At 43.7% G+C, this 17,935-nt stretch overlaps 2 protein-coding genes across 4 annotated transcripts in view; both read right to left on the bottom strand.

The window, feature by feature from the left end:
• Positions 1 to 6,955: 6,955 nt before the first annotated feature.
• hspb1 (heat shock protein, alpha-crystallin-related, 1) lies at positions 6,956 to 11,281 on the bottom strand. The gene is made up of 3 exons (XM_068729482.1): positions 10,754 to 11,281; positions 8,404 to 8,467; positions 6,956 to 7,752 (listed from the first exon to the last, which is right to left on the bottom strand). The coding sequence occupies exons 1-3, from the start codon at positions 11,166 to 11,168 to the stop codon at positions 7,596 to 7,598; spliced, it is 636 nt and encodes a 211-aa protein (XP_068585583.1). The 5' UTR covers positions 11,169 to 11,281; the 3' UTR covers positions 6,956 to 7,595.
• Positions 11,282 to 15,810: 4,529 nt separating this feature from the next.
• The window catches only part of srrm3 (serine/arginine repetitive matrix 3), a 71,406-nt gene continuing 69,281 nt past the window's right edge, over positions 15,811 to 17,935 (bottom strand). For all 3 annotated transcript variants that reach the window (XM_068729423.1, XM_068729424.1, XM_068729425.1), the window contains one exon: positions 15,811 to 16,157. In XM_068729423.1, coding sequence (XP_068585524.1) covers positions 15,908 to 16,157 — 250 coding nt within the window. In that variant the 3' untranslated portion in view covers positions 15,811 to 15,907. The remainder of the gene's footprint in view (positions 16,158 to 17,935) is intronic.

Genomic DNA, 17,935 nt, shown 5'->3' with positions numbered 1-17,935 from the left:
AACCAAAAGAGACGCAACTCAAGACAATTAAACTAAAATGACATGCAACAAGCCTTAAACCACAGAAGTAAAATAACCAGACACTTCTTCAAGAACCAACAGCAGAATAAAACATCAGCAAGGCAGACAAAATGGGGCCGTATAAACAGCGTAAACTCCACACACAGCAGATACGGCCGCACCTCGTGCTCAGTTCTAAGTGCCATTTTACTCACCTGTCTGAACCGGCTTTCTGTGAGTCTTCTTGTGCACCACAAAGTCCTCCTCGGTCTGCTTCAAGTCCATCTTTTCAGCTCGTTCCTTTGCAAATCATAATGTAACCAGTCCACTTACTTAGCCCCACACATCTCACTGAAAGGAAACCTTCCTGAGTGGACTGATTCAACATGAGCATTTTAGCATGCTAGCATATAGCCGGACCCAGCGTGCAACAAACAACGTGGGTGTGTTTGGTTTGGGTCACATTTGAGTGTTCGCCAGGTGGGTTCAATTAGTGATTACTAAGGTAACTGCAACTTTTTTTAACTGTGCAAAGACACAATACTGATAACCGTTACCACGCCATTATCCGTAATGAGGCGAACGCCAACATTTTGAACATGTATCTTTTCCAGAGTGTCAGCTGAGTGAAGCATTACCTTTTGCCTGCGGGTGAACAGACACACCTGTAGCTTATTTCCTGCTGATGATCCATTTGTTCAATTATCAGACATGTAAAAGTCTACTTTAATTCAACTTTTGTTTAGATTCTGTAACAGAATGTGACTTCAATTCAGTTATTACAAATAAAATACATAATTAAGAATGACATGAATACGAGTAAAATTACTAAATAAAAAATATAAGTACGCACACAATAAAAAGCAACTTGGTTTCAACAATGACAGTGAATTTGTTACATCCATTCCTGGCACAGGCACAGTGGTGTTCTGTGCGAAATGCTAACGTATGCATGCTAACATGCTCACAATGACGATGCTATAATGCTGATTTGCAGCAGGTATGATACCGTTCAACATCTTAGTTTTGCGTGCTAGCACGCTAACATTAAGATAACGCTAGCAGATTGTTACATTTCATCCAAAGGGGACGAAATGTCTGCGGAATTTGAACCCATCCAACAGGGGATGAGACATTTAAGTGCCATGCAGGTAAGTCAACTGAAATAACAAAACAAACACGTCTTTGGGCGCGAGGAATACATTTCATTAGCCAGGAATGACTGTGCTGAAAAACTGGAAATTGATGTCAATCAAGAGCTACAATTGGACTAATGAACCTCTTAAATCACTGAGGGAGAACTAATTAGTGAACAGCTGGCTGAGTGCTAATTGGCTGCAAGCCAATCAATGCTCGGGCTTGTGATTGGACGACAACCCCTCTCTAAGGTGTTGCCACCAGCCAATCCTGAGCTGTTGCTAAGCAGAAAATAATTACACCACCTGCTATGCTCAGAGGTCTTCAGTCCACACATTTACTGCAGATATCACCGCTTTTGTGCATGTGGATTACATATGTAGTCATGTGCTTTTACAGCTAGTAAAATTGTATTTTATATCTATATATATATATATATATATATATATATATATATATATATCTATAGATATATATAAATATATATATATATATATATCTATATATATATAGATATATATATATACATAATGTGTATTTTAGTGAAAAGCCTTGCTAATGCACATCAAATAAGATAAGATAGACTTTATTGTCCCAAAGGAAATTTGTCTTGGAAACATACAGTGTCTGCTGTTAAAACAATACAAGATAACATATTGCATACATACATTACATACAGACTGTCGCCAGTCCACCTACACGCACACACAGTACCTACAGTACATGCACAGACTGCCACCAGCCAACAAATAAGTTTCACACTGCCCATCGTACAACCCACCTGTAGTGTATAGTTAAGGTGTTATAGGGGTTAGGCTCTGGCTAGCTTGCATTTAGGGCTTTGATGGACAGGGGGACAAAGGAGTTCTTAAAGCGGTTGAGTCTGCACTGGGGGACTCTGAAGCGTCTGCCTGAGGGAAGAAGCTGGTATTCAGGGTGGAGGACATGGGTGGGGTCTGAAATAATCTTCTGGGCCTGTCTGATGATAGTTTGATCAAAGACAGCCTGGAGTGTGGGATGCTGTCTGACTCCCATGATTTTCATGGCGCTTTGTGTTAGCCGGGTGATCTGGGCTTTCAGCTGTACACTGAGGTTACCAAACCAGGCTGAGATGCCAAACCGCAGGATGCTCTCAACTATGGCGTCGTAGAAGAGGAGCAACATTTTGTGGTTGACATCAAATACCCTCAGCCTACGAAGGAAGTGTAGCAGCTGTTGGACCCTAGTGCAGTCATTTTCTACCTGAACACTCCATGTCAGTTTGTTGTCAATGTGTATGCCCAGGTATCTGTAAGAGTCAACCTGTGCTATGTTCTGGTCATGGATAACCACCGGTGAGTGGTCTCCAATGTATTTGGGGTCGAATACCATCTCCTCTGTTTTCTTGACGTTGAGGATGAGGAAGTGTTTGTCGCACCACTGGACAAAGTTCTGAATCTCATGTTTGTATACAACTGTATCTGATGTGTCAGACATGAGACCCAGGATGGCTGTATCATCACAAAACTTTATTACGTAATTGTTAGCAGTGCTGCATGTGCAGTCATTAGTGTACAGGGTGAACAGGACTGGCAAACTGACGCACCCCTGGGGTGCGCCGGTGCTGATGTTCAAAGGTTCAGACAAGGTCCTGTTCACCCTGACCTGCTGGGTACGGTTGGTGACTGATTTGTGTTATGTTCTTATGGTGAAATTCATCTTGTTATGGATGATTAATTGCTGTCACACCCTAGAGCGTAACCCTTTCTGATCCACGCCCGTTATTGTTTCACTTTTATCAGTGTTGGACTTTGCTCCGTGTCCGTTATTGCAGTGACATCATTTATTAATAAACACTGTATATTGAGCCAAATCAGTGGTGTAGTGGAGATTATTAAAGATGGGAAACAGATGCCTTTTTTTTCTTAATTAAAAAATTATTTATCTTACAAATGCGAGTATAACTTTGTGAAAATACCTCTTTTATTAAGTCGCCATCACTAGAAGTTATCAACATAAGTGTTGACCAGGCTTCATCTTTGTTTAGAGTTACAGTTGGCAGAATGAGATTTCAGTCCAATAAATCACAATGCAAACAGAGCCAGCAGTGATACCATAGTGTAATCCCAAAATGTAGCTTTAATATAAATTTACTTGATATTCTTAACATCTGTCAAAGCTTGCTGCTTGTTCGTTTTGGCACTAAAATGACAAGAAAATTTGCCGACCCGAACCTTGCAGATTTTAAATGAGAATTTAAGCCAACGGAGCTGAAGTAGAAAACATTCTACTTAAATACAAACAGGACGAGCTGAAAACACGTTGAGATGTCTATAGCAGCATTGAAGATGCCATCATTAGTACAGCTATGGAAACTGTAATAATATTATGGTATCATATCATGTCTTTTAGACTGTAAAAGTTTTGTCCTAAAAGGAGATGTAGACAGTTTAAGATGTCATAGAAGGAAAAGCACACGTGTAAATACTACCTTTAATGGTGGCTGCTTTGGTGTCAGGGTCCTGGCCCTGTGCATCCCAACTCACTGTGACACGTCGTTAACGTTATTAGTAACACCTGTGCTGTTTCTACTGTGACAAGTCAAAATGTCCGCTGTGAAAAATGCATAGGCCTGTTAAAAAGAACACACGCCAAACCAGAAGCATCCTCACACCACCTTTTCCTAAAGTGAATGCGTAGTCACGCTGCACCTAATGACACGTGTTACCTGCAGAAAATGTCCACTATATTAAACTGAATTATTCATTAATTTTCACATTTGTTGATTTTTTTCTTCTTCTCTGAAATGACCCGTCGCGACTTACACTTCAAGATCACTTGAGAACCTCTCTGAGAAAATGCGGCCCTCTTCAGCCTGAGTGCAGGGAGGATTGTTGAGATCTGAGAGGCGTCCAATCAGCAGCCCGGTGGCTAACGACGCTCCACACCAGGCACTTCCCCCCGGTTTAAAGGACTGGCTGGCTCCTGGATTGATGGGGACTGGCGTAAATAATTTAGGGCTGCATTAAACTGGAAGGAAATGGTGACTCATAGAAGAGGAAAAGTTGAAATGCTAAGTGGTTTAAGAGAGTGCCGCCTCTTCTTAAGGCAGTGTCTGCTGCCGGCTGCCATGAATGGCTTCCACTGTGCTCATTCGTTTTAGATATATCACACTGCACACAGTACATACAGTATAAATACATATATTTTGAGTATAATGTTCAGCTAATGAACATCTGTTATGACAGATGTGTCAAACTCTCACGCTCACCGTTTGTGAGTAATACACGGTGAATTAGAAACGTCTTAAATCAAATTTGAGCTCATTTAGCAGCCTATTAGTCACGACAGGTCTGGGACCATTGAGAGAATGGGGGGGGAAAAAGCACCAGTTCATGTCTGCTATCTACCCTGTGTAGCTATACAACATGCTGGAGGCTCAGTGCATAGCAGAGAGCGCTCTATAAATAGATCTACCCTGCAGCTTGGGAGTCAAGACTGGAGTTAGTATGTGCATTAGTGGGCCGGCACGCAACATGAATGACTGGAGGTTGACAGGGAGGAAGAGAAGGAGGCGATGAAAACCACAGGCCATTCAGAACGTGACCAGTTGTGTTGCTTTCATTTCGTCCTGCATTTGGCTGGATGTTGAGTGTTAATAAAGAATAAATAAATAAATCATGCACTATACGTGCCGCTGTAGAGTGTATTGATTGCAACAGGGCCCTAAGCTCATGTGATTTGGTGACGTATAAATCCTCTACTTACACCCTTGCCCATGTGTTTTTCTACCTATATATATGTGTCCCAGTCTCGTGTGTCACCTTTGATAACACAATATAACCTTTCGTTACCTGCTCGATTCAGATTAGCACACAAATCCAAATCAGTTTTTTCGAGAGTCTGATAAATTCACACGTATATGGCGAAAGGGGGGATGTAAGAACTGAATCTGTGCTTGTGCCATTTTGAGTTATGTAACTCTTGTTAAGGCATCATGGCAGTGATACAAACCAGAGATCCTGTAGAGCGTCAGCCATACTTCAGTGTGAACTACAACATTTATACCGTACTATTTTCCTAAATCCAGTAGTAACTATATTGCATTTTAGGTTTAGCCAGAAGGAAGTCATACATACCGTATATTGTAGATTAGAGAATGTGTTGAAAACATACAGGGTTGTCAAATTTAAATCAAATTTAATGTTACTTTTAAGTAAATTGATCCGAAATGTGAATTTTAAATGCAAGAATCTGCCGTAACAATTCTAAGAATAATATATCATTGATGAATGACAATTCTGATAACAAATTTAATTATTTAATTCCATCAAGTAAAATAAACACTTTTTTTTTTTAAACTTCAGCTTTTGAAATGTAAAGACATGCTTGGCCTTCATCGATTAGCCATGCTAGCAACTCTGTGAAGCTGTACTTAGGCACAGTGCTGTTTTGAGCTAAATGCTAATGTCAGCATGCTAACATGCTCACAGTGAAAATGCAATCGTGGCTTGCCATGTTTACCATCCTAGTTTAACTTGTTTGCATGCTAATGTTAGCAAATTAGCATTAACACAAAGTATAGCTGAGGCTGATGGGAAGAAGGTATTTGGTCTTAAATCAAAGTGTTGGACAAATTTTAATTTTGACCTAATGATGGCACTATATGAAAAGTCAGAGGGGATCTTGAACATCTGTTTATAATTTCATGGCAATCCATCTAATCGCTGTTGAGACATAATATCCCAAATGGAGGAAAAGTCAGGGAATTCCCCAAAGTCAGTAGGATTCAACCCCTGAGGACCATGAATGTCTGTACAAAATGTCAATCCATTGAGACATTTAAGTCTGAACCAAAGTGGTTGACCGACGGACTGACATATAAGTATGGCTAAAAGTATCAAAAGCTAAATCAATAACAAAATAATTGGTGGTTATACTCAGAGTATCAACGTTTTGGCTCCACCGGACTCAATACTATTTTCATTCCTCCTCTAACATCCATGCCTGCTGCGATTGTTTTAAATGATCTTGCTCAGTCAAGAGTAGAGAGAGCAGATCTCCATCAATTATGCATCTATATGGGCATGAATAATTCATCAAGAGACATTCTGTATGATGGGATTATGCAATTTTGGGCGTTATGACACATTTCGGGTGCAGATGCACAGCAGCAATGGCCCTATATCTCTGTACATATGACACCCATCTCATATATCATCTGCTTCAGAAAGAAGAGACCCGGCCCACCAGTCCACAGATCAGGGATCACATCTGTGTCAGGATGAACTTACTGTGCATCCCTTTTGCACTGAAGGATCCGGTCTGCTGAATATCACATAATATATTGGTAAGTATGTAATGTAATGGACATTATGACATTAACTACTTTTAAGTGTTAATTTCATACTGACTGGCCTGACCGAGGTGGTGTAATTACAATGAAGGACACAATGTTTCAGTAATGTTTCAGACACTTTTGCTACTCTGAATGAGAGCTGGTGCATCGTGGCATTGTGTAGGGATCAGATGGTCTGATGGGGGCGCTATACTCTTAAATGTCAACTTACAACACAGCAGTGATGCTGTGAATCTTGTTTGTCTTAGGGGCTGCCTGCATCACTCACGGGGGCTGACATGTTTCACTTGCTCTCTTTTGCATGGACGACCATCAGATGAATAATTTAGCATAAGATTCCACGACACCGAGAAGCCAAGCCTTTCCATTTAGCTACATATAATCCAGTTTCCAGACTAAAGAACACAAACAGCTTCCAATGATGTCATGTCACCAGCGTGCATATAAACAGTTTGTAAACTTTCAATAAAGAGCAGAAACTTAAAAATGTTCTTCTTTATTCTATGTTTGCATGACTGAATAGTTTGCAGATAAAAACCAGTGCATTTCCAGTCAAGTCCCACAGTGTGTACGCTAACAGGTATTATTTCCACACTCAAAGTGGTTGTGTGCATTCTCTCCTGGGACCTTAGTTCTTTAATTCACATGATCACTGCTTTTACAATCCGCTTGACTGTCTTTACATGTGTCTGTGGGGGCAGCATGAAGCCGGTTAACTCCATAGAAATGAGAGAGGTGCGTAAATGAGGGAGAGACAAAGCTTTGAGCTAGAGCTAAGCTGAGATTTCCTACATTCAGATGAAGAGTGTAATTACGGCAGAAAGAGCAGGCATATGGCGCTAATGCAGATGTGTTTACACGGAGCACTCAGCTGGGGTTGGCTCATTACCAGAGACGGTGGGGAGGAGAGGAAAGCAAAGGCAATCCCTTGCTTTTCTCTCTGGCATGTAAACAAGCCTGCTTTGGGAGGAGCGCTAAGCCGCTTCTTCACCTCTCTAGAAGCAGTTTGTAGTCGTAAAAGTGAGTGTTTGAATATCTGTGTGTGTGTGTGTGTGTGTGTGTGTGTGTGTGTGTGTGTGTGTGTGGGGGGGGGGGGGGGGGGGGGTTGCTGCTTCTCTTCCTACTTCTTCACCACGCAACCTTTGCTTTCCACGTTGACAGGTATCGTGGTCTCTGAGGACTCGATGGCCGGTCGGATCAAAGGAGCCTCTACGGTCAGCACCCCCTCGGGGGACAGGGAGGAGGCCACTTTCTCAACGTTAGCTGAAGAGGGGAGGCTGGAGGGGAGCAATAGGACACGGTTAGGTTTTAAGGCTTAAGAAATCACTCCAGTAGATTTACAAAGTGCCCCAGTCTTGGGACTTGGGGAGCATCACTGGCCTTACTTAAACACAGACTGTCTGAAATATGAATGTCTGAGTCACCATTGGGTAAAATCGGATCCAAAGACCAGCTCAGTGTGCGTTGTGGCCACTGGATGGCAGCAGAGCCCTATGAAGGATGGATGAACACTAGGGGAGGTGGAGGCTGCTGCTGCTTCTGCTGCTGCTTTTCAGAGCATGAAATTCGGCTATCAGCAGCAGCCAGCCCTCTCCAGGCCGAACCAAACCACAGCTAAAGAGACTCACAGCATCAAAAACCACAACGAGAGAATCACAGGGATCTGAATCCAGCCAGAGAAATGCATTTCCTCCGTGAAAATTCAATCCAAAGCTGCCACCAAACAGCCACCACAAACCCATTATAATAGGAAATCTGTTACTTTTGAAGTGAGCTGTTGACGTGTAGCCATGGCCAGCAGCTTCCTTTCATCAACTGGACCACAAACGTGTAAAAAGTGATAAAAAATAGAACTAATTTGGGTGAAATTTGAATTACTCTACAGGCTTATTCTTTGATCACGATCGTTAAAACATTGAGCTACTTACGTGTATTTCCTGGTGAAGCTTCTGGACACAAAGCCATGCTCGTCCTTCCTCTCTTCATGCTTGCCTGAGGACACAGACAACATACGTTTACTTAAAAGTGGCACTAATCTGTTCACTTTAAGGAGTTGTACCTGAAATAATATATTATGGTGGAGCATTTCTGTAATAAGTCATCTTGTACTTATTTGTACAATGAATAGTGACTTCATATAACTTGCTTGAAATTAAGTTTGATGGCAGGTTTTCAACTAACAAAACTAGATTCAGGATTTTGGGGACTCTTAACATTCAGACCATGTTTAATTTGTATTTTTCTTGTTATAGCAGTAAAAGCACAGGTGTAAATAAAATCATTGATTATGGATCAATTCAAGTATGCCACAAAAAAAAGCCATTACATTGAGTAAGCATGTGCAATACAAAGACCCCGGTACTGGGACACCCAAATGGAATGCAGCCCTGATTCATCTAATTAATTACAGCTGTGCTTTTGCTGCTAGAGCAAATTTGTCTTGTATTTTATCTACCAGTCTCCATAATTTTGATGTAGCTATGTTAGATACAGAGCTAAAATGTAGACCCTTATAGAAGAATACTTCGACATTTTGGGAAATACGCCAAAAGCTCTGTCAAAGTCCATTCCTGTTACTCATAGCCCCCCCTTTATGGTGAGGGCTTCGGTTAATGGTACTAATTGGGATGCAGAGATAGCTGGTAGGGGTAAGGCAAATTTTGTTAGCATTGGACAGAGCCAAGCTCTAGCTTTATATCTATTATTATTTTGTAGTGGACAATTTCTTGGCTCAAGACATGTCAGGCAATCTCATGATGACTCCAGAAAGTCACAGTGCCTTGCCAAGAAATAGTCAGGCCCTTCTAGTCTTCATACCAAGTTAAGCTAGCTGTCTCCTGCAGCATGCTAGCTCCTTATTTACTGCACACGAGTGGTATCAATCTTCTCAGCAAGAAAGTGAATACACATATTTCTTGACTTGTTTATTTATCAGTACCACGAGTCACTAATGTGTATTAGTGACTCGCGCAAACAGTACAATGACTCTGCTATTTTTGGTTTGTGAAGGATTTGTGGTGGTATTCTTTATCTTCCCTGTGTAGTCACAGCCATACCCGTCTTCACCAGGACAATGTTGGCACTAAATATAGTAATATGTTTGTTATGACAACGGACTGATACAGGTTGTTGTCCTCAGGGAGCTGTCCCCTTTCCGACAGCACGACACCACTCGTGTGAGTGTGGCTGGGGCAAGTCTGCTCTCTTTCAACTTCCCAAAGGGTGCTTCTAAGTTCTAAGTATGAATGAAAAGGACTGATAATTGCACCAAGAGGTTGCACTTTGGTTTGTACATAAAGCTCTTCACTAAAGCCACTAAGCTTCACTGAGTGATATTATCTTTAAACCATCAAAGACATCCTTGTTCTGAGGAGACATATGAGAAACATGAGGTGGCAAATTCCACTTGGACTAGACCCTCTGATTTGTTTATCTGTTCCTGACTATGCCCAGTCTCTCGGCAGGGAGGTAGTGGCCATAATCCGGCCTAGGAACCTGGACCTGGACAAGATCCAGCAGTCCTTTTAAAGTAGCAGACACACTGGGTGAGTCACGGCTAAATCCCCTACTATAAGAGCATAATTCTTAGTAAAATGGCAGACAGAGAGGCCGAGACCGACTCGGAGAAAAGAGGGGCTCAAGGCCTCAGAGAGCTATAAGCACTTACAGCGATCCATTCAACACACATTTTCCTCAGGTTTGCACATTTAGCTTTGGTCCTTCACAAGCGTGGACAGACAATGGGAACAATTCACGGCAAAAAGTGAAACCAGCTATTTAATGAACCAGCTTCTGCATTGTGTTCATCTGTGAGCTGCTGAAAAAGTCGACTCCCACATGTTGAATTGTATGTCGTTTCGCATCTAGCAGGCGTGCAGCCAAAAGCCCCCCCCCCCCCCCTGCTCTCGGTATATTGTTTCAACATATTATGTAACTCTGCAACAATGCATCTGCCTTGTGTTTGACCTCTCAAAAACAAATGTGTCCGGTCTTTTTATCTTGAGTCCTATTCCCAGACCTGTACTTTCTCCTATACAGAAAAGAGACAAACCTAAGTCCACCAAGTGAGGCATTCTGATATCTACGCATGTGTCCTGTATATAAGCAGATCTTTTGCTGTTAGATTGAGTGGTCCAAATTAAAGACAGGGAATTACCTTCAACACCTCAGGTTTTTAGTGTATGAGGTTATGAAAATACTGGGCTACTTGAATTGGCATGCACTAGGTGACAGTACAGTGCACACAGATGATCGGTGAGAGAGGGACTGAGTGCTCACCAGTGATTTCCACCACGCCGTCCTTGGTCTTCACCACCAGCTCCTCAGGTGAGAAGTGGTTGACATCCAGGCACACCTTCCAGCTGTCTTGAGTCTGCTTGATCTCCGACATGCCGGTGCTCATCTGGCGGGACAGGACACGGGCCTGCTGGGCCATCATGGGGGCTGGGTACATCACGGGGGCGTGGGGCATCATGGGGCCCATGGGGCCCATGGGGCCCATTGCGCCCATGTCCGGGGTCATGACGGAGGGCCGCAGGTACCCCGGCCAGTGGGTGCTGGGGAATGTGGCGAAGTCCTCATGCAGGGCCGGCATGCCGAAGGTCTGATCGAAGATGCGGCTCTGCTGCCAGTCACGGAATGGGTCCCAGCTCGGGGTGCGGATCAGGGTGAACGGAATACGTCTTTCTGTCATGGCTGCTGTCGGTGCGTGGCGGCAGAGAACTGTTGCTGTAACAGAGAGCTGCTGGCTGCAGATGAAGAGCCCCTTTGGCCTCTCTGAAAGTGTTTTCCAGACGTGCTCTCTGCCTCTCAGCTGAGAGCTTTTATACACAGGCTGACACCCCCCCCAACAGGGCCCTCCCTTCCGACTCAAGCCCCCTCCAGCTCACACCCCCGAAACATTTTCGGAAAGTACTATCATGTCTATTTGTGGCAGACGTTGCACTGTAATGGAATCCAACAGGAAGGCCCTCCCCAGTAACAGCTGCCCAGTGTACTGTTGAAACCATCCTGAGTAATCCCCCCCCCCTGTCCTCCCTCCACCGGGCCTGCTGAACATATACAACCCCTTAGATTAGTTAACATGCTATGTCCAACATGTTTCTTTATAAGCCATGGTGTGATATACAGTCCAGACAGTGCCATGCTATTATCAGCCTCATATCAAATACACAGTGGAATGTCAGTGTGTGACATGGATGCAAGTGAACACTGCACACACACTGAAACACACAGATACACACCATTAAAAGGTTTGAAAGCCAAACAACTTTGGTGTGATATTGCTTCACCAAGTTTCCAGATTCATCCTGAGGTCACTAGGTGAAATAATGACACTAAGTAGGGAGGATGCAGTGTAGGAGCCGAAGAGAATAAACTATTTGCACTTTATCCAAAGTATTCAGCTCACATTCAGCTCCACAGTTGGCTGTTGTCAGAAAAGTGTCTGTGACGTTTTCGGCAAGCCCTTGTGTTATTAATGTCCTAAACTTAATAAGCGGTTATTTCTCAAAGCCGCTGACAGCCTGTTATTGCTGCTGCGTGGCATGATTGTATGTCACAGATGTGTTCCTATACCACTTGCACGCTCATGAGATGTTCTGCTTTTGGGAACGGCCCCTGCATGTCACCCTGTCACCCTGCACTCATAGGATCCAGCTACGGTGTGAGTCAGAGGGTTCACGGTCCTCCACAGATGGCCGGTCTGTCAGTATAATAGACCACTTATGATTAAAATCGTCTGACACAAAGCTTTGGTGTGTGTGGTCACATCCCAATCGGTGGGGACTGTGGGGACCTATAGGGACCCCATCTATGTAAGGACCCGTCTTCATCCAAAGACATTAGAACTTTTAAAAATGTCTTAAAATAAAATGTCCCAAACCCACAATTGAACGTAACATGTTTTGGCGTTGTCAGGTAACACCATGTGTAACAAAGCACCGTCTCACGCTTAAACCATGGCCCAATCCCAGTGTCCCTCCCGGGGCCTTAAACCCTGAACCCTCAGGGGTTTAACTGACATCACCTGTTAAATGTGACATGATGAGTGTGAGAGGCTGCAAGGGCTTGAAATAGTGTAGATAAAATGGGACAGCACTTTGCTGCAACATATCACGTTACTATGACAACAGCAGAAAAGGTTATGTGCAATTGTGGGTTTTTATTTTATATAACGTACTCCCTGATTCGAACGTCTTCCAGGGTTTTTCCTCACGAGATGAGAGCTAATTGTCAAATAATCTATTTACTCGCCTTTGTCAGCTTCAATAACAAAATGTAACGTTTGACGAATAAAGCGGTGTAATATAGTTTCTGCTTGTATTCTGCTTTCATGTGTTTTTATATTCCATCTTTAATCCTTAGTACCTGAATACCCATGTGTCATCCTCTTTGTTTACCATTTTTATGTCTCAGGCTTCCACGCTTCCACTGGTAACCCCGTGTTTAATGCGGGTATAACGTCACATTGCTATGAATTGAGGGTAATTCCCTAAGGCAAAGTCTGCAGAAATGCGGACTTAACGGAAAGTGTTTAGAAAGGGCTCAAACTGTCTGCGAGAGAGCCCTCAAACCCTCAAGGATTTGACAGTGGGACAGTCCTAAACCCTCATGGACTTTGTGGGAGTGCGCCTCAAATTCCATGAGTCCGTGAGTTTGGAGATCGGTATTGCGCCCATTACAAGCCGTCGTAAACACTCAAACACTTAACAGGTGACGGTAATGAAGTCTGTGAGGGTTCAGGTCTGGCCTAAGGGGAGACACAGCGAGTAGGCCATACAGTCTATGGGCCTTGCAGCTACAGTTTTAACTGTATTTATCGTCCCATCTCTATCTTAAATAGTAGAAGACGTGTGGCTGCAACAATAGCCATTTATCTAACACTACGGCAAGTATACAAGTATATATAGAGGTGGACGGCACAGAGTGACTGCGGTACATTAATGTGCCACTTTCTGCCGCACCCATGTTAGCCGGTTAGCTTCCACAGTAGTTTATGACCCCATAGGGTTACAATAGCCTATATCCCAGCAGAACTATATGGTGTTGTTAACACCACATACTTCTGCAATGATATACTGTGCAGATGTCATCACGGTGTTGATATGTGCAGTCCCCAGAATAGACCACGCCCTCCCTCAGTACGGTTTTAGTGGAGGTGGCAACAGTTCAGAACATTCTAGCCCATACAGATATTTTATGTTGTCGTATGTGAGTATCAAGTACCACAAGGTTCTCACCAGCGCCATCTGTAGGGAAATATACGCACAAGGCCTGCTCGACATCTTATCACTGCGCCTGAAGTTAGAAAGAAAAAGAACTACACCAGAGCATAATTACTTCCCCATTTGTTTCTGTTTATTGTCAGGTATAATAACTGGTACATTACAAATAAATGACTTGTAGAACCAAAGGGGCAATGCTATACTTGGAATAAATTAAGAGGTTTGCAGAGTATCATAGTTGGGGTAGGTCTGGTTCCACTGGGAATGCAACACTGTGTGAGTGACAAGAGGCCAGACGAATGGAAAGGAAGACTTAAGGGTGATCCCTGATTGTATCGCCAGTTAGTTTACCTCACTACTGAAGCTGTAGACAGAGGAGGCATTACAGAGCCCGCTGGTGTCTCTGCTATGCCAGGTTACATCACATATATTTTCCTCCTGAAGCTGGTAACCAGGGGACGGGAAACATGTTGCGGCCCATTATACAAGGGATTAGAATATGTGGTGGCTGGAGACATACAGCGGAGTACAATAATGGACTCTCAGCTCCACACAGGGAGATGTTGTTTGGTTCTGTTTCGAGGCTGATCCTTCGCTCCTCAATACAGGCAGAGCCACTGTGGCGTGCGAGAAAATGTATCCACTACAATGGGGCCGGGGGAGCCATAATGGCGGTCGTGGGAGTAACTGTGGGCGAAGACTCCGTTCCACTGGCTACAATCAGAGCATTTTTAAAAACACACAGCGGTGCATCTTCACCCTGCTCACTAATCCGAGAGCGACAGCGAGCCTTCGCCACAACGACGGACCCATTTTGTGTGAAACGTGGACACATACAGTACATTTTTCAAAATGGGAATACATTTGCATCACAATCTCATCCTTAAAAGTATGATCCAACTGCTTTACTGCTCATGGCAAAACAATGTTAAATAAATGGTAATAAATTAGATCATAAATAACTCAATAAATAAACAAATAAATACAGTAGAATCATAAATAGCTGTGGTCAACACATGTGTGCATGGAGACTTTTTGCAGACAGTTTTTCCTGTACAGTACCACACAGCAGCCGTGTAGGTGGCGGCTACAGTGGTGTACATGTCAATCATTCCCTCAATGGTCATTGCAGAAGAGGTACACGCAGACCTGCACGCGCACACACACACACACATACACACACACACGCTCTCACATAAAGTCAAGGTTAGCAGAATCAACATAATTTAAACAGGGAAGAGTAAAATTACATAATAAATAGTCCCCGCCCCCTCCCTCCCTCCGTCCCCCCGTCCCATCTCCCTGTGTATGCAAGTGGCTGACTTCTGTATAGGCCAGCGGGGAGCACAGATGCACCCTGGCACCTTTCATTTGGGCCAGGTACTCTCCTGCCAGCAGCAAGTCTCTCCTGATGCATCATGCTAAACAAACGTCCTCCAACGAGATGGAATATACAGTGCATAGTTTACAAAGCCAGAACTTAAGAGACTTTACATCTATACAGACAAACCTATACAATACAAGTTTGTATCATTAAAAAAAAAGTATTTTTTTTTCCTTCTCCCTATTTCATCAGCCGACCTCTCCTTTGTTCGAACTTCTGTTGATCTCTGTGCTTCGAAGGAATGGAAGTCTTTGGGGAGATGAGTCCATGATGAGGGGAAAACAAACTGAAATGTACAGCAAGCCGTCGACGTGTCCTCTTTTTGTCTTCTACTCAGCTCCTATTGTTAGGAGTATAAATATGTATTTATATAGTATATAGTTTTTTTAATGGATTCATTTTTAGTTGCGTTGTGGAAGAAGAGAAAGAAAGTGCTAACATACAGCGAGATTTGTTCTTTGGGCTCTACCAAAATGAATTTTTCGACGCGTGGTGACCCATTTCAATTTAATACCTTGTTTACGTGAGTACATGAACAGTGACGGCCAATTTCATAGTAATGTGCTATTTCTCTTGTTTGATCCGGGCTCTGTGTTTGGAGAGAGATAATGGTCTCGGGTCGAGGAGTTCGGGGTCCCCGGACTGTACAGCATCACAGGCTCCGAGGGGGGCTTGGTAAAGATCACGACTGAACCGGAGCACAGTAACATGTAACGGGACTCCTCTTGTGTGTGTGTGTGTGTGTGTGTGTGTGTGTGTGTGTGTGTGTGTGTGTGTGTGTGTGTGTGTGTGTGTGTGTGTGTGTGTGTGTGTGTGTGGTGCTCAGAAGCCGGGGCTGTCATAGCTGCTGCGGCTGTAGTAGCTGTGGTGGCTGCGGGAGCGACTCTTGCTGCGGCTCCAGCTTCGGCTCTGGCTGCGGCTCCGGCTCCAGCTCCGGCTCCGGCTTCTGCTGTGGCTCCGGCTGCGGCTGTAGCTGCTGTAGCTGCGGCTGCGGCTGGACCGCGACGGGCTGCTGTCGTAGCTAGACGACGAAGGGCTGGGCCGGTAGTACGGGATCGGCCGCTTCCGAGCACTGGGGAGAGGAGAGAAGGAAGATGGAGCGTTAGGGGTTAACGCCAGACCAGTGTGTCATGGTCATGGTCTTTGTCTGGCACTGGTGTAAAACACATGTGTTAAGAAAAGAATTAGTTGGTTGAGAGCCGATCAGTGTTAGGCTACAGAAGGGGTGGATTTATGATCAGAGCAGGATCTGAAAGAGAGCAGCTACACGGGTTAAAAACAAATAGTCCAAGCTGTTTAATCACACACACACACACACACACACACACACACACACACACACACACACACACACACATACTTTGTAGAGAAATGATTGTCGTTAGTTTAAGCTTAAGAATAAATTGCCTTGTTAATAGCCACCCTGGAAGTGTTTCCTGTAAGGTAATTAGCTGTTAGTTCCCTAAAGAACCTCGTCTTCTCAGTGGAGGCCAACACCCAGAGAAATTGTGGAGTCAACAGTGCGGGGAGAGATAAACGCTATCAAGGTATCCCCGCTGCTACAAGGTGTGTTTCACCTTGTCATTTCAGCGGCGTGCAGATAACACAGCCGAAGCTTTTTGTCTTCTGTATCTACCTTGGGAATCCACAGCCCGCGCGATCGAGATATCCTCTAAAATAAACCTTGATAGCGTTTTAATCTCCCCGTGTTACAACATTAGTGCATAACCGCAGAGGGGTGTAGCTTTCGAGCCGGTGTGAGTTTCTTTGTGTCAATTTGAATGAAGCAGCAGCAGAAAGAGGACAGAAGAAGAAGAAGAAGAAAAAAAACAGGAGGCCAGGTTTACTCAGGGGGAGCTCTGATGGTTTGCTGTTCAGCTTCAGGAGTCGGACTACTCGGATCCTGCTGTGCGGCAACTGTTACCGGGGTAACTAGCCTGCGGTGGCTCAGTTCAACAGCATCCCGTCCGTGTTGGCAGGCAGGACCTTATGGACTGGAGTGAGAGATGACAAGGTACACACATTTGACCCACGTGTATTAACGCTTCTGTGAGAGGGGAGAGAGGCGACGTGAATACCGCACAAACAAATCAGTAGATCAAGAAAGCTTAATAAATCAATACAGATGTTTTTGGCCTTTGTTATCATACTTCATTTCGGTATCCGTTTTAAAAGTACCTAACACTCCAGTCCTAAATGAATAACCCATTCACGATGCTTCTAATGTTCAGTTTGTTGAGACTGTTTTAGAGACGTGTTCACTTCATGGTAATTTCACGTGCTGTAGTTTGTGGTGCTGTTGAACTGCATTTCATTAGAGGGGTGTTTCTGTTAACAGCCGCATTGCTTTGAATGGATAGAAACACCTGCCAGTGAAACACAATACAGTTCAACAGCACCACAAACTACATCCTGCAGGCGCCGATCAGGGCTGAAAAGAAAGTTCTTCCTCCACATGTTTTCAGAGTAAAGAAACAACAACAAGAAATTCCTTTATCTATTTTTATGTAGAGTTAATAATCTCCAACGTTAGACTTGACCGTCAATCCTCTGATTAAGGCAGTAAAGGACAGGCCTCTCTCAAGGAAAGACAACACTATTATAGGCTTATTGCATTAACATTGCAGCGATTTACAAAAAAATCTAATATTGTGTTTTGTATAATTACTGTGGAAGTAACCAAACAAAAAACAGGACATACTATTTTCTGTTTGACTTCATAGTGTCCCCCAAACCGAACTAAACCTACACCCTTGTAAACACCTCACTGGCTTATGCATGCAGTATTTAACTTCTGCTCTATAAAGGATTAAATGGATCTGAATGTGGTTCTTAAAATTTCCACTTGTG

Source organism: Cebidichthys violaceus, unplaced genomic scaffold (assembly GCF_023349555.1).
Source record: "Cebidichthys violaceus isolate CVI_PGR_0920_01 unplaced genomic scaffold, fCebVio1.0.p SCAF_46, whole genome shotgun sequence".
Lineage (NCBI taxonomy): Eukaryota > Metazoa > Chordata > Actinopteri > Perciformes > Stichaeidae > Cebidichthys > Cebidichthys violaceus.
Note: the sequence above shows the minus strand (reverse complement) of the source record. Positions and strands in the feature narration are given on the sequence as shown.

What these genes read in the sequence shown, in the direction of transcription:
- hspb1 (XM_068729482.1), bottom strand. Translation starts at nt 11,168, where the DNA reads ATGACAGAAAGACGTATTCCGTTCACCCTGATCCGCACCCCGAGCTGG. An exon ending in CGGCGTGGTGGAAATCACTG is followed by an intron (nt 8,468 to 10,753) that starts GTGAGCACTCAG and finishes CTGTGTCCTCAG; the next exon opens with GCAAGCATGAAGAGAGGAAG. An exon ending in AGCTTCACCAGGAAATACAC is followed by an intron (nt 7,753 to 8,403) that starts GTAAGTAGCTCA and finishes GCTCCCCTCCAG; the next exon opens with CCTCCCCTCTTCAGCTAACG.